Raw genomic sequence first — 27,146 nt, forward strand, 5'->3', positions numbered from 1 at the left:
CCCGTTCGTTAGCCCCAGTCTTAATTCACGCCGCTGTTCTAGCCTCGTTAGCTTACTTACAGGGAGGGCGCTGGGAAGGGGGCGCTGAGAAGAGGCGCTGGGGCGGAGCGCTGAGGGAGCTGGGAGGGGACGCTGGGAAGAGGCGGTGAGGGCGCTGATAGGGAGCGTTGAGAAGAGCGCTCTGAGGGCGCTGAGGAATCAGAGAAAGAAAGGGACGCTGTGAAAAGTGTATGGGAAGCTAGGAGGAGACACTGAGGAGGACGTCAGGAGATAGTCGCCTCCAGTACAGGAACTGAAGAACTAGAAGGTTACATTGTCCGGGACAGAAGGCCAGGCGGAGATCACCAGGGACACACACATACAGGTTCTGAAGGACGCACTGTCCATAAAACACAACCCGAAAGATCTTCACGGGCGTTGCACGAACACACACACACACACACACACGGCCAGCGAGGAAGACCCACCGGGAGGACGCAGGTCCGGGCACGACGACGAGGAGGAGGAGGAGGAGGAGGAGGAGGAGGAGGAGGAGGTACTTGATGTGTTGGTGTGGCCTGGCACCAGCGGGCCCCCAGCGGCAAGTTTGTTACAGTAACGGGTTCGTTCTCACAGGCGTTACGGGGGTAATTATGCCTCGCTCCAAGATGGTGCCAGGCCTCCCAGGACACGGGGCAGGACAGTGCTACGTGAGGCGGGGCTCTGATACTTCAAGAGGTATACAGCAGTGCTACAGAGGACATTACAGAACTACTGTACATGAGGAGAGTATCTTCTGCAAGAGATATACTGAAGTGTTATAAGCGTTAGAGCAGAACGTGATAGAACACAGCTTCAGGATGTACACCAGTGTTATGGGAGAGAGACCTGGACGGTGGGAGCGAGCTGAAGGTGCAAGACAGAGCGATAGGGAGCACAAGTACCTCACTTCTACACAAACGAGACAAACAACTCCACCACGACAACGAAACGTATAAGACAAACAACCCACTAACAACACACACACACACACACACACACACACACACACACACACACACACACACACACACACACCAAACAAGGTATGGTGATCGCCGTGAAAACCCCGTCCTCCTTGTAGTACAATACACCGTCACACACAGACACACCCTCAAACAACCAGTAAGTCAATCATGGTTGCTACCACCAACCACTACCACCCACCCGGACCTTGGAACAGATCGCGGACCACCCCAACATGTCTACCCAAATGACCTGCCAATCATCCTTTGATCACGAGGGAATTATGATCTCATAAATGTATATAAAACCATGCTTGAGGAGCGCATTACACCACCACTGTTCCGGATAGCCCCGTTTGTAAGTGTCTCGCCTCCGGGCTTCAATATATGTGTCGCTTTCAACTGTGGTGATCGACCTTGAGCAACGGTGAGATAGGGACGAATTTTGTGTCTAATACGTGGCGAGGATAGAGGTCCAACTCGCCCGACTAAAGGAAAGACACTAGAGGGAACAGCAGCAATTCTGTTGTGTTTTTTTTTATTCATGTGTGTAAATATATAATTGTCCACGAGGTAATATTGACCCTTAACGAAGCGAGTCATAAGGGATAAAATCACACGGCGGCTCACAAATAAACTCGCCTCAATGAAAGTCAAGGCTTGAGACCGATAAATAAACACAACGCCACCGTAAATAGTCTTAATGCCCAGATCTGATTGGTGATAAAATGAACGGGAGGTAGCCAACGCTCAGGGACCAAATTCTACCATTATTATCTGAATGTTGCCTCCGACACTGTGGTCTAGTTTATTGCTGCTGTGATCGTCGCATTGTCATGTCATCTTTACTTGCTTGCTGAGAATATTGATGAGTCACAAGACACAAGAGAGAAGGACGGGGGGCACAGAGAGGAGGAGGAGGGGGTATGAGAAAGAGAGAAGACAGAGGAGGAGGAGGAGGAGGAGGCAAAGGAAGACACAAGAAGATGCGTTATAGCGACATGACTCGACTCCAGCCACAGTGAATGACAAGACGTAAATAGGTTCGCACCCACGTAGCTCCGCCTCAGTTTATACCAGCGATAAACGAATGTAAAACATTACCTCCACGACCATTAAAACCCAACATAAAGTCAAAGAAATAGATCCAATCTTAAACAAACCACAACTAGTGACGTTTAGGACGGGACAAAAAAAAAAAAAGAAGAAGCAAGTCTTCCCTCGCCGCCTCCTCCTTCCCCTCCCACCCCCTTACACGAAAAAGAAACAGAGAAAGAGAGAGAAGGGAGGAAAATGGAGAGAGTTTTAGCGGGACTGACACGACGAAAGATGCTTGTAGAAGGGGAGGGAGTGATACTATCTCCAGAAAAAGATAACATTAACATCTTGAGTAAACAAATCCAGATCCGTGGAGGTTGTTATTTTCCTGATGGTGTCGCCTCACTGTCTTAGACCAAACTTCTACCAGCTGTCGTTAACCAAATGATCCTAACACACGGTACAGTACACGTCACACCCGAACAGACCCATTAATATATATTTCTCTCTTAAATTTATAGTAATGTCCGCAAAAATACCGACTCAATCGTGCTAACCGATAACACACAGACTGTAGCAATTTCTCGAGGGGGGAATTCTATCGAGACCAAGAAACGCACACGCAAAAAAAAAAAAAAATAAATAAATAAATAAATAAAATAAAATAAATAAAAAACAACACCCCATCGTGAACGTCTCCCTAACACTTGTATGGCTGCGACAGATCTGTACCGCCCCTTTCTACCCCCTTTCCTCCTCCCCCTTCCCCCTCTATCTTTCTTCCTCATCCTTTTCCTTTTTCCCCATCTTTTCCCCCATTCCCAGCAGCCCTTCCTCCTTCCATCTGTGGTAGCTGCACCGCCACCCCCTCTTCCTACTCTTACCCATTTCCTCTATCCATCTCCTCCTTCCCTTCCTTCATCCTTCCCTTAACTCCCCATCCTCCCTTCCTAAACACCCCCACCCACTCACCCCTCTCTCTCTCTCTCTCTCACTGCACCGCCCCCCCCCCTCCTCTTACTCCTACTCCTCTCCTTCATTTTCTCTCCCTTTCTTCCAATCCTTTCTGCCCTTCCCTGTGCACCCAGTCCTTCCCTCCCTCACTCCCTCCCTCTCCCGTAACGCGAGGCAGTGCGGCGCTTTTCATCTGGCTGGTGTACAGTGCCTTCTGTATAATTTGACTGGTAGATGGATTTATTTGCTCTGCTCAGGGAAGCGGCGTCGACGGCGCATTGTGATGAAATGAATTCCACAGCGAGTATTGTGAAAGGGGTCATAATTCTGAGGGTGTTTGGGAATTGGTGTTAGCTTAGTGAATCTCTTGTCTTAATTGTGTCCGTTGGGATGATTTATTTAAGAGCTTGGGGACTGACGGTGGTTGGGGAAGAAGAAGAAGAAGAAGAAGGAGGGGAGGAGGCGGGGATGTTGGGAGAATGTGGAGGATGTTGGGGTATGTGGATGTTGGAGGGTGATGATGCTGGGGGATGTGGTTGTTGGGGAATGTAAAAGATGGTGAATACTATTGTTGGGGACATTTCAAGCTGGGAAAGATCAGCACTGAAGACACCTCAAGCTGGGAATGATATAAGACACACACTAAGCTGAGAAATCTTACACAAAAATAAGAATCATTACACTTGTTCAGAAAGCTTAAAGCAAACTACGCTTAAAACTTCAGTTGTTTCCATTAAGTGTGTTTCAGCTTTCAAGTGTTTCAAAAATTATTTAATTTTTTTTTAAACCTTGGACAAAATGAAAGTATCAGAATTTTCAAAAGTTTATTAAAATCGAGTAAAAAATGTAATGTAAATGAGAAACTTTGAGTAAATATTGAAAAATTTTATTTATTTTTTTCAACTATACTAAATAGTTTTAAAAATTCTGAAGCTGAGAATTTAATAAGTTGTAAATAATAAAATAATAAAAATGATAAAAATAATAATAACTTCGACTATTATTTTTCATAATCATTTATTCAGTGATTTTTTCCCTTTAGCTATAAATCTTGATGATAAAAAAAACACAACTATATCTCACTTGATTTCTTGTCTAGACGTCCCTCACACCCCCTCACCCCTCTCCTCACACCCCCCTCACCCCTCCCCCGACCCCTCTCGACACCCCTCCTTCACCCTCCTCCTCCTCTACCCATTATTCGTTTTTTTATCGCTTTGTTTCCTCCTCTTCTCTTTTTTTACATTCTCTCCCATACTTGTTTTATCTTCTCCTGTCATCAACACTCCCTCACTGCTGGTTAGGTTAGGTTAGGTTAGGTTACGTTACGTTAGGTTAGGTTGGAGACGTATTGTTGTACTTAATGATTAAAGGTATTTAATATAGTCACGGGTATAAATAGCTATGAAATCAGGTTCTTCGATGTGGTTAACGAAAGAAAAATCTGCTATTTCCACAACTCGAAATCTATTGTGGTTAATGTTAGAAAGAAAAATCGGTCACCTCCACAGCTATCAATGCCGACTAAATCTGGCCCATCTCGGTGTTCACTTTCAATCTGTTGTGATTAACGATATAAAAACCATATAACCCCATAACTTTAAAAAATCTGTTATGGTTATTGATAGAAAAATCGGACATTTACCATAACGATGAATGACCACTAAAACCCGGTAAAAAAATCACCCTAATGTGACTTAACTCTTGTATATAACGTGACGAGCTTCCTTGTAACCTGGATTTAAGACCAACAGACCAAAACTTTACTAAAAAAAATTAATAAGCAATAAAAAAAATCATGAATACGCATCTTTCGATTTCTAATTTTGCATCTAACATCAACGAAATATAAGAAACCTTCGAGAAACCCCCCAAGAAACCCTCAAGAAACCAGGGAATATTTTCTGAGACACCGACAACAGCTGTTCCTCTGCGCCAAGAAACCACACATACTCAGTTTTCTTTTCGTGTTTTTTTTTTTTTTACTTTTTGGATATTTTTCTCACGTTGCATCTTTTATACGGCATAAGAATAGACAGATGAAGAGCAGCATATGGTGATGTGTGGGGGGATGGGTGGGGGAGAAGGGAAGGAAGGAAGGAAGGAAGGAAGGAAGGAAGGAAGGAAGGAAGGAAGGAGATAGACATGGGAGAAAGGGATTAAACACAAGATGAAGGAGGAGGAGAAGGTGGAGTGAAAAGTAGAGGACAACAACAGAGAGAGAGAGAGAGAGAGAGAGAGAGAGAGAGAGAGAGAGAGAGAGAGAGAGAGAGAGAGAGAGAGAGAGAGAGCCAAGCAAGCAAGTAAGCCGAGTCACTTAAGCATCACAGCAGATGAAGATGTTGATACACACTGTAACTCCTGAGAGAGACAGAGACAGATAACGGAGAGGCAGGTAGCAAGATTTAATCACAAAGCGATACCAGGGAGAGAGAAATATACACATGTGAACAGTTGAAAGGCCGCCATGGAGGAGAAGAATAAAAAAGGAAGACGAAGAGAGAGAGAGAGAGAGAGAGGTGATAGAATGAGTTGTTGGCCTCTCTCTCTCTCTCTCTCTCTCTATCTCTCTCTCTCTCCCTCTCTCTCTCTCTCTCTCTCTCACTATATGACAACAAAAGCCAAGATAGTTTGAGGCGCTAATTATCCGTGACTATCGAGACTACCCATCACAACTCCCGCCTGATGCTGAGAGACAGAGATAGAGAGAGAGACAGACGGACAGGGACATGATAGAGAGAGAGAGAGTATAAAGAATGAGAGAACAAAGCAGATACAAAAGCAGAGAGAGAGAGAGAGAGAGAGAGAGAGAGAGAGAGAGAGAGAGAGAGTCTTACAATAATACAATGTAAATAATATAATTAAACCACAGCAGAGTCAGATAAAACAAACACACTCCATCTCACAAATACACACTTCCTTGTTTTATCCACCGTCCAAAAATACATATCAAAACAGAATAAAAACACTGAAGGGACAACACAAAAAAAACACATCATTCAAACGTGATGTTATATCCCCCCCCCCATAAAACCAAACGTAACGATAAAACAGAAAAAATCCTCAGTTAAAATCCATCAGGTTTATCCAATAGGGAATTCGATTCGAGTATCATAGATAAAACCCTTCAGAAACCAACAATAAGTGATTAAAAACAACACAAAACCTCTATTAAACCCAACAGCATTATGTAACAGGGAATCCAACTCGATAAGCCACAGATAAAAACCCTTTAAAACTATCAACTTATGAAAACAAATAGCTGGAAGGCGAGAGCGTCTTCAGGGGAACGTTATAAGTAAGAAACACGTAAGTCATTTTCCGCTTATGGTCCATCTCCTCCTATACACTCTGGTGGAGGGACATCGGCGCGGATCCCACAAGACAGCTGATGGTCGAGAGATTTTGGGGGATTGAAACCGATACGAAGATGGGCATCACAACCTATTAGAGGCTTGGGGGAGAGAGGGGTTCCTGGGCCCCTTAGTGAGACTGTCTTTTGTTTTTTGGGGGTGTCTTTTGTTTTTTGTGGTGTCTATAGTGAGGAGATGACCCATAACACGGTTGTAATTTGTTCAGGTTTATTTTTCAAGGTGTTTGTTGTCGTCTTGGTGTATCGCCATTGTGGTAATACGGTATACGGAAGGAATTTATTCACTATTTTCATTGTATTATGAGAGGTGGATGAATAATACACCAGGAGTGAATGTTTATCCAAACTAAGTAAAAATAAAACGCCACTATAAGTACATAAAATCTAAGAACTATTGCAGTCATCTAAGTTTGTCTTCGCTAATCCCTTAAGTTCTACGCCAGCGATTGTTTGACTCTCGCAAATTATTTCAACCGATTTGAAAACAGCGAAAAGGAGATATTTGCTTTACTTTAAGAAGCAGTAAAGTAGTCGGACGTTTATTTGTGCTAATCTCTCACGTTACCAGACAACATTTGTTTAGTCTCGGCAAATTACTTCAAGTTAACCTGAGTACAATATATAACCACCCGAGGCGGCTCTCTGTATGACTCTAAGTGCCTGAGAAGGACTCCACGTTCACCTGTACGAGTCTCTTCACCTCCGCCACCTGTTTGACCCTCGCAAATTATTCCAACCGACCTGAAAACACCAAAACAAAAACAAAAAAGATGGAAAAAGGAAAACTAATCCCCCCCTCCCCCTAATCGTGTTTAACAACCAAACATGATACGGCCAGTTTCAGCCGAACAATGCAGTTTTCAGAACTGACTTCAATGTTCATTGCATTCTTTAAACACGCCACAGTCAACACTCTCAACAGATTCCTTCTTCAGCAGTTTCCCCTCCCGGAGGCCCTGCCCGATATTGAGCCCAGGTTCGAGAACTCTTTTATTCCCAACGGGGTCATCATCCTGCTATCCCACAGCATCCGTTAAGAACGACAAACCCGCCCCTCCTCCCGCTGATTCTCGATCTTACGGCCCCCGGCACCTTAAAGCCGCTGGTCCTGGGTGTCTAATGGCCGCGAATGAAGGTAAATAGTGTCAATTAGAACAAAAGGAAGTGACGGGTCAAACAGATTCAGTATTTACGCTGGCTCTTAAAAACACAAGACGACTGATGGTCCAGAAGCAACGGCTGTGTGGTGGGTGGCTGCGGGGCTGTGAGGGGGCGACTCTGTGGGGCAGGGGTTGGTTCTCTGGGGCAGGGGTTGGTTCTCTGGGGCAGGGGGTGGTTCTGTGGGGCAGAGGGCAATTCTATGGGGCAGGGAAGGTTCTGTGAGGCAGGGGGCAATTCTGTGGGGCAGGAGGTGGTTCTGCTGGGTTGGGGAGGTTCTGTGAGACAGGGGAAGGTTTTGTGGAACAGGAGAGCGGTTCGGTGATGCAGGGAGGTAGCTCTGTGGGATAAAGGATTGGCCCCGTGGGCAGAGTGGGGGATACACAAGCTCTACTGTGTTATGCTGGCGAGTGGAGGAGGTGGGGCGGGTGTTTGAGCAGAAGACAGATGGTTGTGTGGGGGGAGGGAACGGTGGAGAGGAGCAGTGTGGGGCAGAACTGTCACCGGGAGATGTTCTCACAGCCCTCACACACCACCAGCACCGAGAGTTCTATCTTTCATAATTTATAATTTTTCATGGACGAGTGTATTTACTGACCTTGTTACGCGCTTAAAGACCTTTGACCTTGAAGAGCAGTAATAATATCATAACGTCAAAAAACGTCACTCAACAAGTCTGTATCCACACACTCCCTCACACAGTGCCACCACCGAGCTCCGTCCTCACACAAATATTTCAAGAGTTTTCACCGGCACAAGGATTCTGAACACACAATTTCCTCTCCAATCATCGGGGAAAGATTCTCCCCTTCCATAGATTGACTGCCAGACTCTGAAAGAGGCGCCTCACAAAGACGCGTCGAGTTCCTTACACGGTCAAGAAAACTGGTGCTTCGCTTGGCTGAGCCGGAGCATCAGGGGGGCTCAGGGAAGCCACTAACCCCCTCCAAAGAGAGTCTTGGGACATTCACAGAAGTCCCTAGCCCTCCTCAGAGAGTCTTGGGGCCCTCTCAGAAGTCACCTCCACCTTCCAGAATCTTGGGACATTCACAGAAGTTACAATTCTCCTTCGGATCATCTGGGGACACAAATAGAAACCAGAACCCCGTCTCCAAGAAGCGGCGTCAAGACCCTCACAGAGACCAAACATCCCCCCTGGTAGAGTCTCCGGCAGGAACAGATGGCACATGCTTTATTCAGCCGTAAATGATGGCGACGTCGTTGTCTTGGTATCGGAAACTAGGGGATGGGGTGTTGGGGTAGAGGGAGTGTAGGGTAGGGGGTAATGGAGGGGAGTAGTTAAGGGAATGGGGGGGGGTGAAGAAGGCAGAGTTTAGTTGGCTTATTAATGACTGGTAATTCTGGAGTACTGTGCTGTAAGGCGACACTACACACCTTGATGGAGGGGCTGTTGGTTCTTAGAGTTGCCCGCCAGTATACACGTGTTACTACACCGTCGGTCTAACCAACACAATTACTGTAGCGTTAATAAAACAAACACTCATTCACACCCGAGTAAAATCTCTCGTCGAACTAGATTATTTGATCCTTTTTACCTAACGTTTACAGCGCACTAAAGAAAACAGAAACAATCCCTAAAACTATAAAGAAAAACAGAAACAAGTCAAAAACTCCGGTAATCGCTTTTCAACGGGACACTAAAGAAAACATCGTGTTGCTATAAACGATGTGATCCTTTTACCCGAGAGTGTGAGCTGCTTTAAAAGAGATCTGGGGCGTTTCATCCTCCATTGATTTCCAATTAGCAATTCTTTCCCTCGACTGTGAGAAAAACTGAGGACCCAGACGAGGAAAAAAAAGAAAGAAATTCGGAAATGTGAGTATTTGTGGGGTGAGAGGAAGGAGAAATATGCTAGAGCGTCTATTGTATATTGTTGTTGGTGAGTGACGGTGGTAAGTGTCTCTTGTTGGTGAGTGACGGTGGTCGTGTCTTGAGTGTCTCTTGTTGTTGGTGAGTGACGGTGGTCGTGTCTTGAGTGTCTCTTGTTGGTGAGTGACGGTGGTCGTGTCTTGAGTGTCTCCTGTTGTTGTTGGTGAGTGACGGTGGTCGTGTCTTGAGTGTCTCTTCTTGTTGGTGACGAGTGACGGTGGTCGTGTCTTGAGTGTCTCGTCTTGATGGTGGTGAGTGACGGTGGTGATGGTGGTGAGTGTTAAAAAGGAATATTTTAGGTAAATGATCCTTGACCATTTACTGAAGGCTCCTATGACACACACACACACACACACACACACACACACACACACACACACACATACACACACACGTGCAGGAAACGTCACTTTACAGCAATAACATTAAAAAAAAAAAAAAAATCACCGGACAATATTTCCAACATGTAGCTGCGGTAGCAGTGGCGGTGGCAGTGGTAGAGGCTTCTTCTTGCTAACAGACAATGTCCCCCTCCCTCTACCCTCAAACAGGTCCACCTCCGGCAATTTAGTAGCGGCATGCAGCACCGGCCAGAGCCCAAAACCTCCTCATAATGAAAATAATATCGCAAATTATGAGCAGCAATTAAAACACATATTACGTCGTCCGCTTAATTGCTAATATCTAGAGGATAGGAAATTATCAACTGAACCGAAAAATAACCCGCTGAAATTTATATTACAACCTCGGGCCATCGGCAGTCATTGAAGTCGCCAGATATTGGTCCCGACAACTGAATAAAAAGATGGACAAAGGGCTCAGGCTTTTTCTATATTACGGCCAAGCCTGATTTTTATATACTTGCGCTGACAGAGATTAATTTCCTGGCGTTCAGTGGCTCTCTGATAATTTTCTCATCAGAAATTGAAGGTCTGATAATCCCTTTTGGGGCGCTGGAGATGTGCGCTGGCCACTCCGTCCGCTGACCAGGAGCAGTTGATCGTGGTTGTGGTATAATTAGGAGAGAGCCATCGTCCACTTTAACGTCATATTAGTAACATATATATATACGTATTCTACATATATAAAGTAATTACATGCGTGTTATTCTATGTCTTTAATCATCAAGTGAGATTAAGTGTCGTGTTATGTTTTATGTTGACTATTTTTTATCTTTCTTCATTATTAACTGCAGTTTGAAGCCTTGATTGTTGGCTTATTAAATATTTTATTAAATATGAATATTGTTCACTGTCGATATTTCAACTGTTGGGACAAATTATTCACACACACACACACACCCAATCATCCACCCCCCCCCTCATACACACGCCCGCCCCAACACCACCCATACACAAACCCACCGCAAGCACCCTAGACACCCCCCCACCCCCCCCTCATACACCAGACAAGGGCCCCCTACACACACACACACACACATCTTCTCCTCACTCCAGAACTTCCCTTTCAGAGCTCACTTGGTTCTTATACGGGGCGGAAAACTACAAATTGATTGAGTTAAACGGTAAGTCGGCTGCTAAGGTCGAGTAGAATGGTTGATAAGCCGCCAACGCCATCTAATGAGGCCAAACTCAACTGAAGATTGTCCTTAGTGGTCTGCATCACTGGTGAGAAGTGGAGAAGGGAACGGAGGGGGTGAGGGAGGGAAGAAAGAGAGGGGAGTGAGGTTAATAGAGGAGAGGATGGGAGGAAGGAGAGGGAAAGAGCAGCAAGAGGAGAGGGAAGAGATGAAGGAAAGAAGAAGAGATGAGAGGAAGAATAAAGATGCGAAAAAGGACAAAGGGCGAGAGAAAAGATGGGAAAGGGTTAAATAGCGAAGAGGAGAGGAGAGCAAATGAACACGGTAAAAAGATATGGTAAAGAAAATAGAATAAAATATATAGGAAAGAGGCAGAAAAAATATATATTGTGAGAGGAGAGGGGAGTGGAGGGGAGAGAGTAATCGAACCATAGAGACAGGAAAGAGGGAACAACAGATGGAGGAAGAAGAGAAGGGGTAAAGGAGGAAGAGGTGATGATGATAAACAGAGAGAGAGAGAGAGACAAAGCCAGACTCACCTCAGTTAAATAAACCACCAATTTCATACACATTAACATAACTAACATTTCAACTTTTCATCATCATCATCATCACAATAAACATTCAAGTTAAATCTTTAATAAAAACTTATAATAGGAGAGAATAATCATAATTAGTTGTATAAAGGAAACGATTATAGTCTCTGTATATATATTTATATTTGTGTATTAAAATTATATTCAATTATAGAAAACGGACCAAAGCTATCAGTCGTTTCACTCATGCGAAAGTTTCCCCCAAGATATCAAAATTTATTAATATAATTCTTTAAAGAGTCGCTATATCGCTATATTACCCAACGTATATAATGCATCATCATCTTATAGCCTTAGTTTATGTCGGTGTCTTAAACATATACAAGACTAAAGAGACCGCGACCTACACGACAGCCTCAAGACCTTTCTCCTCAAAACTGATAGAAAACGGAGAAGTTTATCAGTGCTCGGGAAACCCTGAGAATTATCGGCCTGAACGAGTCTTTTGATTTCCTAGCGGCGGATCAACTTCGTCCAACAACTCGTTAAATAACTCGCTCTTGTTTCCGTCGACAAGAGTTCTAGCCGCGGGAAAGGATTATCGGATGTCTATCGGGGCGTATCGGCAGTTATCGGGGGCGCTTTGACCGATGGGGGGAAAGGGATGAACTCAGAGGAGACAAAGAGCCGTAGTGAGGCGTTGGGGGGCAGGAGAGGTCGAGGGGGAAGGAAAAGGATGGACCGAAGAGTTATTGGGGGGGGACGGGGAAAGCGATAAACTCGCGCTCTATTTCAGGGGTGACGTTCTATTGTTTATATTTAGTTGGGTAGAATGTTTAGGGTGCTGGCGCGTGTCTTGGCGTATATAGAGAGAGAGAGAGAGAGAGGGGGGCTGGCTGTGCGTACGTAAGCATCTACTTCATTAATATCCCACAGAGTTAAACCTGATGGTCGTGGAAAAAAAAAATAAGAGAATTATTTTACGATAAGAGGTAACGTTACGACTCATCATTAAGTATTAAGAAAAGACAGTTCGGACTTGAGACGGGCTTTTGTCGGTAATGAATCATGTGTGAAAAAGTTCAAGTTTGAGAGATATTTCTGTATTTTTCTCTCTAACCTGTACTTGTTTCTCTCTCTAACCTGTACTTGTTTCTCTCTCTAACCTGTACTTGTTTCTCTTTAACCTGTACTTGTTTCTCTCTAACCTGTATTTGTTTCTCTCTCTAACCTGTACTTGTTTCTCTCTCTAACCTGTACTTGTTTCTCTCTCTAACCTGTACTTGTTTCTCTCTGTAACCTGTACTTGTTTCTCTGTAACCTGTACTTGTTTCTCTGTAACCTGTACTTGTTTCTCTCTCTAACCTGTACTTGTTTCTCTCTAACCTGTACTTGTTTCTCTCTAACCTGTACTTGTTTCTCTCTAACCTGTACTTTTTTCTCTCTCTAACCTGTACTTGTTTCTCTCTCTAACCTGTACTTGTTTCTCTTTAACCTGTACTTGTTTCTCTCTAACCTGTATTTGTTTCTCTCTCTAACCTGTACTTGTTTCTCTCTCTAACCTGTACTTGTTTCTCTCTCTAACCTGTACTTGTTTCTCTCTGTAACCTGTACTTGTTTCTCTGTAACCTGTACTTGTTTCTCTGTAACCTGTACTTGTTTCTCTCTCTAACCTGTACTTGTTTCTCTCTAACCTGTACTTGTTTCTCTCTAACCTGTACTTGTTTCTCTCTAACCTGTACTTTTTTCTCTCTCTAACCTGTACTTGTTTCTCTCTCTAACCTGTACTTGTTTCTCTGTAACCTGTACTTGTTTCTCTCTAACCTGTATCAATATCACACCTTCACTATCACCATCATACACAGACACTTTTACCATCAAGATCACCACACCTGTCACCATTAGCACTATCAAGCCTCATTACCACCGCCGTCACCATTAAACAGTCACTATCATCCCCAGACACCATCACAGCTCTACTAATAACACTATCGCACCGTCACTATCACAGCTGACACTATCGCACCGTCACTATCACACCTGACACTATCGCACCGTCACTATCGAACAGAGGAGCGGAAGTGTCACCGATGTACTTGCGCTACGTGGCTACACTAACTCAGATGAAAGTGAGTGCTTGTGTGTGGGAGTTGTTGTGGGTAGGGGTGTGGGGGTTGTTGTGTGGGTAGGGGTGTGGGAGTTTGGAGGGTGTGGGGGTTGTGGGTAGGGGTGTGGGAGTTGTTGTGGGTAGGGGTGTGGGGGTTGTTGTGTGGGTAAGGGTGTGGGAGTTGTTGTGGGTAGGGGTGTGGGAGTTGTGGGTAGGGTGTGGAGTTGTTGTGCGTGGGTGTGGGAGTTGTTGTGGGTAGGGGTGTGGGGGTTGTTGTGTGGGTAGGGGTGTGGGGTTGTTGTGTGGGTGGGGTGTGGGAGTTGTTGTGGGTAGGGGTGTGGGAGTTGTGGGTAGGGTGTGTAGTTGTTGTGGGTAGGGGTGTGGGGTTGTTGTGGGTAGGGTGTGGGAGTTGTTGTGGGTAGGGGTGTGGGAGTTGTTGTGGGTAGGGGTGTGGGGTTGTTGTGGGTAGGGTGTGGGAGTTGTTGTGGGTAGGGTGTGGGGGTTGTTGTGTGGGTAGGGTGTGGGAGTTGTTGTGGGTAGGGGTGTGGGGTTGTTGTGGGTAGGGGGTGTGGAGTTGTTGTGGGTAGGGGTGTGGGAGTTGTTGTGGGGTAGGGGGAGGTGTGGTAGGTGTGGGAGTTGGGGTAGGGTGTGTGAGTTGTTGTGGTAGGGGTGTGGGAGTTGTTGTGGGTAGGGGTGGGGGGGTTGTGTGGGTAGGTGTGGGGAGTTGTGTGTGGGTGGGTGTGTGGGAGGGGGTGGGGAGTTGTGGTAGGAGGTGTTAGTTGTTGTGGGTAAGGGAGTTGTTGTGGGTAGGGTGTGGGGAGTGGGAGTGTGTTAGTTGTGGGTAGTGTGGGAGTTGTTGTGTAGGGGTGGGAGTTGTTGTGGGTGGGGTGGGGTAGGGTGTGGGGTTGTGGTAGGGTGATGTGGGGGTTGTGTGTGTGGGGGTGGGGTTGTGTGGGTAGGGAGTTGTGGAGGAGGTGTTAGTTGTTGTGGGTGTGTGGAGTTTGTGGGTAGGGGTGTGGTTGTTGTGGGTAGGGTGATGTGGGGTTGTTGTGTGGGTGGGGTTGAGGGTTTTCAAGCATATGTGTGTGGGTATCGGGGTTGTTTTGTGTGTATGTGGGTGTGTATGTATGGGTGGTGGGGGTTACTGAGTGTGTGGTATGTGGGGGGTGTGGAGGTTGTTGGAGGTATGTTAGAAAGGTGGACTTGAACCCTGGAAGGTATAAACAAACCCATTGCTACCTGAACTCTTCTCTCTCTCTCTCTCTCCTTTCATCCTTACCTAAGTCCTTCCTCCTTTGCCAAGTCCTCCTCAACCTCCCAAACCCTCTCCTCCTTCTCCTCCCCACATCTCCTCACCTCCCCCACAAACACAGTTACCTCAGTTTTTCTTTCATCCTCCTTACCTCCCTATCTTCTCCCTCCTCCTCCCCCTTCCACCTGATCTTCCTAACACAATACATCTCAGCCGCTGACATATTCATGGGCGCTGGGAAAGCAAGAGGTGTATGTATGTATGTTTGTATGTCTATGTGTGTGTGTGTGTGTGTGTGTGTGTGTGTGTGTGTAAATATATGTATGCATGTGTGTTGTCTTATCTCGTTTCATCGCCACTCTTTGATGTGATCTACACTCAGATTATATTTCCCATTAGTCAAATTTTTCTGAAGGTGCAAGTCACAGTGGCGGTGGTGGTGGTGGTGGTGGTGGTGGTGGTAGGTGGTGGTGGTGGTGGTGGTGGTGGTGGTGGTGGTGGTGGTGGGTGGTGGTGGTGAGGACGGGGTGGAGGTGGTGGTGGTGGTGGTGGAGGCGGGATGGTGGTGGTGGTGGTGGTGGTGGTGGTGGGGGTGGTGGTGGTGGTGGTGGTGGTGGCGGTGGTGGAGGTGGTGGTGTGGAGGTGGTGGTGGTGGTGGTGGTGGTGGTGGTGGTGGTGGTGGGTGTGGTGGTGGTGGTGGTGTGGTGGTGGTGGTGGTGGTGGTGTGGTGGTGGTGGTGGTGGTGGTGGTGGCGACGGTGGTGACGGTGAGTACAGGTGACTCCACAATATCGGGTTATGACAGCTGGTTTAAGTTAAGTGTGCGCATTACCGGGGTTATATTAGAGAAGACCGCAATAACGGGGTTATGTTAAATGAGGGACAATGTTAGTGAAATTAGTTTACACATTATCGGGGTTATGTAAGGATCGTTCACTTTAACAGGGTTAAGGAGACATGAGGAGGGACACATTCATGGAGTCGAGGGTCACAACAAGGTGGAAGGACACAATGGGGGGTGGAGGGCACGCAGAAGGGGGTGGAGGGGCAAGTAGCGGGGTGGAGGGCAGAAAGGGGGTGGAGGGGTACAGTAGTGGGGGGGAGGGGCACATAAGGGGTGGAGGGGCACAGAAGGGGTGGAGGGCATGTAGGGGGGGAGAGGCAGGCGGGGGGAGGGGCACAGAAAGGGGGTGGGAGGGGCAGTGAGTGGGGTAGGGGTAAGGAAAGGGGGTGGAGGGGCACAGTAGCGGGGTGGAGGGGTACAGTAGCGGGGTGGAGAGGTACAGTAGCGGGGGTGTGGAGGGGTACAGAAGGGGTGAGGGCACAGAAGGGGTGGAGGGGTACAGTAGCGGGGTGGAGAGGTACAGAAGCGGGAGGGAGGAGGTACAGTAGCGGGGTGGAGGGCACAGTAGGGGTGGAGGGGCACAGTAGGGGGTGGGAGAGGCAGTAGCGGGGTGGAGGGGCACAGTAGCGGGGTGGAGGGAGGGCACCTGCTGTTGAGAATGACTCTAACGAGACAGAAGTTTGACACACAGTGAGAAAGAAAGCAGGTGTGTGTGATGCCCTGAGGATACCTAGATGAGTCGTCACACCGTATGTTCTATCACTCACTCATTCATACGTACACCTATCACACACACACACACACACACACACACACACACATACGAAATTATTCATTCTTACACTCGTTCATATACGTACACACATTCAGACGTGTACACCTACTAAAAATTATTCGGCATCCTTACGGCGTGATACAATATGACATGGGTGTTGAATGACTTTTAGTGGGTGTACATGCATGACTCATTCACACACACACACACACACACACACACACTTACATACATGCAATTATCCATTCATTTAGCTTTCAGACGCACATACATGACTCTTTCACACACGCACATACATGTACTTATTGATTCGGTACAAGCACGTTATCACCCATTCATTCATTCATTCATACACCTATGTTTTCGTTCACTTACCGACACACACACACACACACACACATTCAAACAAACACATACACACAGCGATATTATGTTTAAAGGTCATTTCAAACTCAACCTGCAACCCAACCTGACCTAAACCTGACCTAACCCACCATAACAGTAAGGAAGGTGACAGCCCTGTATGAGCGAGTGTCGTGGTCGCCTTAATCCTTTACAGACATTCACACAGTTATAGAAACAGACCATCACTAGTTACTGCTTCGCTTGAGTCATACAGATATACAGTCACACGCACATACATTATACGCACATATATACGTACATACATACACTCAAACATATACATACATTCACACATACATATCCAGATCACCATGTAGCCAGCTGTCTCCTGTCTCGTATTTACACATCTCAATACGGTGTTGTCGTGTACAGTATACATAATAGTGTGTGTGTGTGTGTGTGTGTGTGTGTCTTATAAACTTCTGCATGTGCTTGCTGAGGGATACGCACGTGTGAACCAGACACACACACACACACAGAGTGACTCACACGGGCCTCAGGATGGACCATATATATGGACGGACGACACATCCCAATAGGTATAAATAAGCGTGGGTCCTCCCCTCCTCTCTCCCTCCCTCCCCTCATCTCTCTCTCTCTCTCCCTCCACCCTCCCCCTCCCCTCCCTCCTCTCTCCCTCCCTTCCCCACCCCCCCTCACCCTCTGACCCTCCCTAGCTCTTTGATAACAAGTGCGGCGAAATACACTACATTATTCTCGACGTCTCCCGCTCTGGCTTTGATCATGTTCACCTCGAGATGGAAGGAAGAAGACCTGGTTGCAATAAAGTCTTGACAAGGGGGAAAGATGGAGGGAGAGGAAGGGGTGTGTGGAGGGAGAAGGTGAGGAGGGGAAGAGGTGTGTGGAGGGGAGGGATGGGGAGAGAGAGAGGGGTGTTTATGTGTGTGTGTGTGTGTGTAGGGAGGGGGTAAGGAAGGAAAGCTTGGAGTATGTGGAGGACATTATTTTTGCCCGCTATTTTCTTTTCCCCCTCCCCCCCCCCCCACACACACACACACGGGAAACAAAACGATTACTAATGTGTTGAGTTGAGCTATGTGGTATGTGACTTCCTCCGTCGGTTCCCTCTTGTGTGTTTTTACGGATTAAAGAGACTGATCGGAATTTCTTTTTATTTGGGGCTAAATTTATTCATCCCAATAAAACCCTCATAAATTTCATAACCCCTTCTTGACCTGACTGAGAGTATTTGTCGTGCGTGAGGGATATTTATTTTTATTTTTTTTTATTTTTATTCTTCACAAAGGAGGAGTATCGTAACGTTAGTGATCTATTAACACCTTCTGTATTACATTAGATCATAAATAAACACAATTGTAAAATATAAGTGAAAATTTCTTCTAATTTTTTTAAGGTCATTGGAATAAACATACGATTAAAAATAACCTTAAAACACACACGCGCACACACACACACACACACACACACACACACACACACACACACACACACACACACACACACACACACACACACACACACACACACACACACACACACACACGCTGACTATCCACAAGTGCCAAAGATATTCCCAGTCCATCTCGTGTTATCTTAGGTGCCAATATTCAGACAAATTGGTGCTTCTTACTCCTCTTCCTCTCTCTATCTCTCTATTTATCTCGTTTTCTCTCCTCTTCCATCTCCTCCACAGTCCTTTCCTCCTCCTACTCCTCCTCCTTCCTTCACTAGGCTATAGTGAGGAGAGGTGAAGAAGGAGGAGGAGGAGGAGTGGGTTGGTTAAGGACGGGAGGAAGAGATTGGAAAAAAGTTGGTGGCGAGAGGCGGAGGAGGAGGAGGTGAGAGAATGGGGGAGGAGAAGAAGTGTGGAGGTGGAAGAAGAGAGAGAGGAGGAAGAAGAGGATAGAAATAAAGATGAGAGGGGGGGGGGCGTTACAGGGGGTGAAGAAGGAATGCTGTAAGAAAGGAGGACAAGAGTGACAGGTGGAGGAGAAAAAGCGGAGGAGAGTGTGTGGCGAGGATGAGGGAAGAGATGAAGAAGGAGGTGGAGGAGGCGAAAGAGGAAGGAGAATAAACTGTGAGACAAAGAATGAGAGACACTAGAGACCAGAGAGAAAGGAGATGAGAGACAGGGAGAATGAGAAGCAACAGAGAGAACATAAAACAACCAATTGGGAAAAAAATAATAAAAAAATACCAAAAATAGAAAGTTTTATCTCCTGAATGAAGGCGCCCAAAAGAAAGTTTTAATGAACTTTCACTACAGAAAAAGTATGTAACGAAAAATGCTAATACTGTATCAAGTACCTCGTAGGTCCCCACACCAGGCGGGTCACCACACCAGACGGTCACCACACCAGGCAGTGCCACACAGCACCAGGTGGTGCTCACACCTGGCCAGTCCACTACACCTAGTATCACCACACCCCTGGCAGTCACCACACCTGGTGGTCACTACACCTGGCAGTCACCACACCTGGTGGTCACCACACCTGGTGGTCACCACACCTGGCAGTCACCACACCTGGCAGTCACCACACCTGGCAGTCACCATTCTACTTAATGTTTAAAGTGTAACACTGTTTGCCTACCCATGTGTGTGTGTGTGTGTGTGTGTGTGTATGTGTGTGTGTGTGTGTGTGTGTGTGTGTTTGTTTTATACAATATTAGGAATTTCCACTGGTATCCATCGGTTTTAATGGTCAGTTTAAAGTGCAGTGATCTATGTTTCACCAAATATATAAATAATTCTGATCTAAAACTGTAAAGAAATGTAAAAAGTAAGAAATATTGATCAGTGGCTTATTATTATTATTATGAAGGCAAGAAGTTTTTCAAAAATCCCAAATTAACGCAGAGATTGATCGCAAGATTACTAATCATCTGTTCTAATCCTGGTCGACCCTAAAACTCATCACTTCTGAAATTAATCACCCAACTGTAAAAAAAACGACTAAGGTTAGTTGCCAACTTGTAAACAGTGGGAGCGTGCAGTGTTGGGCGGGCTGGTCCCACCATCCTTACCTCTACGTGGCTGCCAAGATGAAGCCTAGAGGCGGGGAGGACGCCAGTGTTGCCACCTACCTGCCTGCAATTAATGCCAAATGTGGCGCTTTCGAACCTCCGGTGGCGCATTATTGTGGCTATGCAAAAGCGTATAAGTTTAGCTAAGGTTTGATGGCTTTTGTTGTCATTTCTCAGACAGTCGTTGTTGTTATACGAGGCCGTCAAGGAGAGTTATTGATAGCTGGAGCAGAGGGAGGGAGGGAGGGGAGGAGGGCGAGACACATGTATCAAGCACAACAAAGCGATACACCATTACCCAGAGCTCCTCCGCCACAAAATATGGATCAGTAAATAGCTTGGAACAGCAGATGCTCTTGCCAAAACAAGTTTCTAAATATCCCCGGTAGGAGGAAGATGCTAGTGGTAGTGGCTAGTAGCAGTGGTGGTGGTAGTGGTGGTGGTCGAGGTGGTAGTGGTCGTGGTGGTAGTGGTCGTGGTGGTGATGGCGGTGATCGAGGTGGTGGCAGTGACATTGATGATGATGATGATGATGTTGTTGTTGTTTTTGGTGGTGGTGGTAGTGTTGTTGTTGTTGGTATTGTTGTTGGTATTGATGATGATATTGTTGGTAGTGGTGGTGGTATTGATATTATTGTTGGTAGTGGTGGTGGTATTATTGTCGTTGTAGTTGGTGGTACTGGTGGTATTGATGGTGTTGTTGGTGGTGCCCCCTGTAATAGGAATATTTTCTACCTGCACCTTCCTCACCTCCCCACCTCGGGCTGTACCCTGGCGGCACACACACACACACACACACACACACACACACACACACACACACACACATATTTATATACATACACATCTCCATCACCCACACTTATAAACTACCATTTAGCCGTACCATCTGCTCACACGGTAGTTTACCTGCAAGACCTTCTAATTTGGACACAGTTTTTTTTATTTATTTTTTTTACTGCCAGCGAGAGTAAAATTATGACTTTGTTGAATTATTCGCCAATTCCCTCCACTCATTATTTACTTTGACGGAAGGACAGTAAGAGGGACGGAAGAAAATAGCAATAAAACATAGTAAACGGAGCGAGAACACACAGACGAGAGTAATTAATAAATAGTCAAATGTCACAATCAAAGGAACAGGAGAAAACGTCGCCCATTTCCTTAAGTAAATGAATCAGTTCTGGTAATAAGCGGTGTTTCTCCTCTTCCTCGTTTATCGTTTTTCTCTCTCTTATTTATCTCCTTTTATTATCACTTCTCTTTACTACACGTTCGTCCTCCTTTCTTCTCATTTATTTCTTTCTTATTTGTTCTCCTTCGTTATGTCACCACAGATTATACGGCTCTTATTATCATTCTTACTTCTCATTCTCCCTCTCTCGTGTGGTTCTTCCTATCATTCGAACATTCTTCCCAGCGCTCTCTCTCTCTCTCTCTCTCTCTCTCTCTCTCTCTCTCTCTCTCTCTCTCTCTCTCTCCTCAGTAGGCAATACAGTAATGGAATACACAGCAATTGTTACAGAAGGGAATATTGACAACACTCTGGAGGCAACAAAGTGTCTTCCATCAAAGGCGTTCTGACAGCTTTACAACACCAACAACTTCCGGCATTAGGTAACTCCTCCAGGTGTCAGAGGAGGAGCTATACCTGGATGGTTATTATACCTGGATGGTTATTATACCTGACTGGTTATTTTACCTGGCTGGTCGTCTTACCTGGTCAATAGTTCAATGTATAGTGAGTTTTTTGTATACCTACACGCACACATACATATGCGTACAAATATGTTGTACACACACACACACACACACACACACACACACACACACACACACACACACACACACACACACACACACACACACACAGATGCACATATAGAAACACAGACACACACACACATACACATATATACACACAAACAGGCAGATCCACACACACACACACACACACACACACACACACACACACACACACACACACACACACACACACACACACACATAACAACAAGCAAAGGAATAAATATATTTCTTCTTTTAAGTCGACGATGTTGACCAAAAGAGATGAGGAGATACACGACACAAGATAAGTGCCACCCTAACAAGCACAACTGGCTAATGACCCTCTACTCCGGAACACCCCACCCCCCCCGCCCTAACCCTTCCTCTCTCATTCCCTCTCCCTGCCCACCCCTCCTCTCTCATACCCTCTCCCCCCCCACCCTAAACCCCTCAGCCCGTCGGTGCAACTCGATATAAGCAAGACAACAAGAACATACTGTTAAAAGTAATCCCTTGACGTTTTATGTTGTGAGAGTCTCCCCCCTTGAGGAAAATCACACACACACACACACACACACACACACACACATATACAAGTATGCTCTACCATCATTTTATGTACCTATCACTGTAATCATCGGCTGTAACTTACAATTCCGGTAGAAAATTTAGGGGAAACGTAGGAGCGAACATGGTAAAGTATGTAGCTATGTTACGGGTAAATGGTGGAGTACAATACCTGTGTTATGGTGAGTTGCTTTCTACAAGGTACTGGACGCTGTAAACACCATCATCAAGGGACTTTGTAAATCAGAGGTTGAGGATGACCTGATCACGAGATCTGAGGTTGACGAGTTCCACAACAATTCAAATAATGAGTTACTAGATGCGCAAAGGCAGAACAATGAACATACCAAACAGAATACTCAGAACAAACAACAATAACCTTAAATGGATAAATAATTATTTAAAGAATATTATTGAACAAAGGAAGGCTATAGGTAGGAGAATAAATCGTGGTGAAGTTTACCTCCGCGATTATTATAAGGTATTGGCCGGTAGGGTTAAGACCGAGATAAGAAAAGCAAAGAGGAATAATGAACTGAAGGTAGCAAGGGAGGCGAAGTCAAACCCCAAGGGATTCTATCAAATGTATCAAACTAAAACACGAGAAAAGATTGGACCAATACAGTCAGATACAGGCGAGCTAACTGATAACTACGGAGAAATGAGCAATAATCTGAATAAATATTTTTCAACAGTTTTCGCCACCGAAAATTTAAACATGATACCAAAGGCGCCGACTCTATACTAGTATACAGAGATAGTGAAGAAAATAAATTAAGCGAGATAGTAGTGACTAGTAACGATGTTAGTAAGCAAATAGACAAACTAAAGCCAAATAAGTCACCAGGTCCCGATGAGATATTTGCCAGAGTATTAAAGGAATGTAAGGAAGAGCTTAGTATGCCCTTAGCAAAGTTTTTTAACATGTCCTTAAAAACGGGTGTAGGTACCAGAATCCTGGAGGATAGCGAATGTAATACCGATTTTCAAGAAGGGAGATAGATCATTATCCTCTAACTACCGTCCAATCAGTCTAACATCAATTGTAGGCAACTTATTGGAAGCAATCATTTCAAACTCTATTCGAAATCATCTGGAGAACCACAAGTTGATAGATGATTCCAAACATGGCTTCACAAGTGGGCGTTCATGTCTAACTAATCTATTAACATTCTTTTCATCTGTTTTCGAATCAGTGGACGAGGGGCACAATTATGCTGTTGTATATCTCAACTTTAGCAAAGCCTTCGACAGAGTCCCCCACGAAAGACTAATAAGGAAAGTGGAGGCTCATGGCATTAAAGGAGATATTCTAAAATGGATTAGGGCGTGGTTACAGGACAGGAAACAGCGAGTGAGCATTAACGGCACTAAATCCGATTGGAGCAACGTCACTAGTGGAGTTCCCCAGGGCTCAGTACTTGGACCATTATTATTTATTATATACATAAACGACATAGATCTCGGCGTAGACAGCAACATAAGTAAACTTGCTGATGACACTAAAATAGGGCGTGTAATTAAATATGACGAGGACTCCGCAAAACTGCAGCAAGATCAAATTTTTCGAATGGTCTGAAAAATGGCAAATGAAATTCAATGTGGACAAATGTAAAGTACTCAGTATAGGAGATGTAAACAGGGAAACCAGATACCAAATGAACAACGATGTTATTAAGAAATCCGACTGCGAGAAAGATTTAGGAGCAATGATAAGTAGGAATCTTTAGCCAAGTAAACAATGTGTATTTGCTCGAAAACAAGGCTAATAAAGTACTTGGGTTCATACAAAGGAGTGTTAGTTACAAGACTAGTGAGGTCATCCTAAAACTATATCTTGCACTTGTGAGACCTCACTTGGATTACGCAGTTCAATTCTGGTCACCGTATTTCAGAATGGATAAAGGCAAGCATGAACTTAGCATGCTTCCCTGTTGGGCGCTGTAAACGCTTCTGCGCTTCGCCTTACACAATGATGTAGGGGGGTGCCCAATAATAATAATAATAATAATAAAAAAAAAGAATGACAAGACTTATCCCAGGCATTAGGAACCACGAGTACAGAGGCAGGTTAAAGCATCTTAATTTGCACTCCCTCGAGAGACGTAGAGCGAGGGACGATATGATAGAGGTGTATAAATGGAAGTCAGGGCTAAACAAAGGGGACAGTACAAAGGTACTCAAACTATCCAACCAGGAGTGAACTCGTAACAATGGTGTAAAATTAGACAAATTTTGATTTAGGCGTGAAATAGGTAAAAATTGGTTTGGAAACAGAGTAGTGGACGAGTGGAACAAGTTACCAAACATCATCATTAACTCGAATACGCTGGATAGCTTCTAACATAGGTTGGATGGATATATGAGCGATAGGGGTTGGGTGTAGATGGGACTACCCAGTATGGGCCAATAGGCCCGCTGCAGTTTCCCCCATTCTTATGTTCTTATGTTCTAAACACAACCACCAAGGGACTTTGTAAACACCACCATCAAGGGACTTTATAAACACAACCATCAGGGGACTTTGTAAACACCACCTTTGTAAACACCATCATCAAGGGACTTTGTACACCACACCTTTGTATACACCGCCATCAAGGGACTTTGTAAACACCATCATCAAGGGACTTTGTAAACACCATCATCAAGGGACTTTGTAAACACCACCATCAAGGGACTTTGTAAACACCACCATCCAGGGACTTTGTAAACACCACCATCCAGGGACTTTGTAAACACCACCATCCAGGGACTTTGTCATCCAGGGACTTTGTAAACATCCATCATCAAGGGACTTTGTAAACACCATCATCAAGGGACTTTGTAAACACCATCATCAAGGGACTTTGTAAACACCACCATCCAGGGACTTTGTAAACACCACCATCCAGGGACTTTGTAAACACCACCATCCAGGGACTTTGTAAACACCACCATCCAGGGACTTTGTAAACACCACCATCCAGGGACTTTGTAAACACCACCATCCAGGGACTTTGTAAACACCACCATCCAGGGACTTTGTAAACACCCCGTATAAAACACGTTGACACCTCATTAGTTTTTGTACCCCGCGTCCTACAACCATAACATGATACGCCATTTTATTTATTTTTGTCCTTCTCACACTGTTGTGTTTTGTAACTGAAAGTAGGTTTTTTGTCCGTAACTTTCCACATAATAAAATTAATAATGAAATTTTGTTTCTTGCAATTTATTTTTTGTGTTTCTATTGTAAAAGTCATTATACTCAAGGGGTTAAGTTATCGTACTCGTGGATTTATGTAATTGTACTCAAGGGGTTAAATCATTGTACTCGAAGGGTTTTGATTGTACCAGAGGAATTAACTTATCGTATCTAATGGGTTAAGTAATCGTTTTCAAGTGGTTGAGGCATCGTACTCAAGATGTTAGTCATCGTACTCAAGAGGTTCAATCATCGTAGTCAAGGCATTGTACTCAAGTCATCGTACTCAAGAGGCTAAATCATTGTACTCAAGAGGCTAAATCGTCGTACTCAAGTCATCGTACACAGGGGGATGAAAGAGAAAAATAAAACTATGTAAACAAACCGTCCTGTTTCTAGGTGCCTGAGGTGACGGTAAAGAGTAAAGAGGAAGGAGCATGTTACTTACTGTAGGTCCCGCTTGGTTTCCTCAAGGCTCGAGTGTTCCAGCTTAAACTCGAGGCGCTGGATGAGTCTGTTCTTCTGCTCGAGTTGTTCCTCCATGGCGTGCATCTGAGCGGCCGTCGCCTCCTTCACCCCCGACAGTGCCGCCTGCAGTCTCGAGATGTCTTCCACCAATTTGGACACCTGTGAGGAAGGGAAAAAACAAAGCACGGTTAGGAAATGAGGAATAACAAACATGGCGTCTTTCTTTCTCTGTGACTTTTTCCTTACTCACAAAGATACATTGATAATTTATGTAGGAAATGTTTTGTTTTTTATGGACGGTTTTATTAGTGTATATAAGTTGAAGTATCACCTGTATGTACAAGGTTTATTAATGTATTCAATTTGGATTTATTCATTTAGTTTATTTTATATTTTCACACCTCCACCGTAGTGCCAGGTGACACAGATTAATTATAGTACACCTGTAGGTGATAGTTTATGCAGGTAGTTTATGTGAGGTGAAGAACCCAGAAACGATGTCACCAATTTAGACAGACGAGGACACACACACACACACAGACTGGACCTCCTCCTCCTGCACGCGAGTTGTAATAGAATGATGAAGAGATAGAAGGTGCTTCAAGACCCGCCTCACGTAGACGATAATAACTGATATATCACCCAGATGGTAGAGTAAAAAAAGTGAAGATAATATAGAGTCAATGAGACGACGAGGAAGATTTAGAACCTAATAAAAAGCAATAAAATAAACATTCTCACAGGGACTCAGCAACATGGCCACCAAGCACTGCAAGAGCACTGAACCCAATCAGTCACTTGGCTGCCACACCACTTAATTACACCCTAACTAGTCTTCTGTAGCGGCACAGTACAGAACCCAGGACACTAAGCGTTAGAGCGCCCAACAAAAGGCAGCGACAGACGCCACCATTACATCCTATATGGCTGTGATGAATCTCAGACTCTTATTCTACACAGTGTCATGGCCGAGCCCCTCACACTGAAGAATTAAAATGTCCTTCTATTCTGTACTAAGTCAGCGAGCTGTAATGAATTGCCTGGGCTTTTGACCCAACTTTTTGTCGTCGGCTCAACATTAGGAGTTTTGTACGGCCGTCGGTAACGCTGCTCTTAAATCCCTGCGTGTTCAAGAGTGTCCTCCGAAGCCCTGCGGTTACCTGTGGCTATATTAAGTGGCTCCCTCACCTTGCCATTGATGAAGCTGAAGAATTATTAACTTTACCTTTCCACTCTCCCTTCCTCCTCTCCCTTCTTCCTCCTCCTCTTGTTCTT

At 45.1% G+C, this 27,146-nt stretch overlaps 1 protein-coding gene across 1 annotated transcript in view; it reads right to left on the reverse strand.

Moving 5' to 3' along the window:
• The window catches only part of LOC121860834 (homeobox protein cut-like), a 199,268-nt gene that overhangs the window by 161,753 nt on the left and 10,369 nt on the right, over positions 1-27,146 (reverse strand). Inside the window, exon 2 of the mRNA XM_042358222.1 lies at positions 25,852-26,030. Coding sequence (XP_042214156.1) covers positions 25,852-26,030 — 179 coding nt within the window. The remainder of the gene's footprint in view (positions 1-25,851; positions 26,031-27,146) is intronic.

This window comes from Homarus americanus, unplaced genomic scaffold, assembly GCF_018991925.1.
Source record: "Homarus americanus isolate GMGI-L3 unplaced genomic scaffold, GMGI_Hamer_2.0 scaffold23617, whole genome shotgun sequence".
Taxonomy (NCBI): Eukaryota; Metazoa; Arthropoda; class Malacostraca; order Decapoda; family Nephropidae; genus Homarus; species Homarus americanus.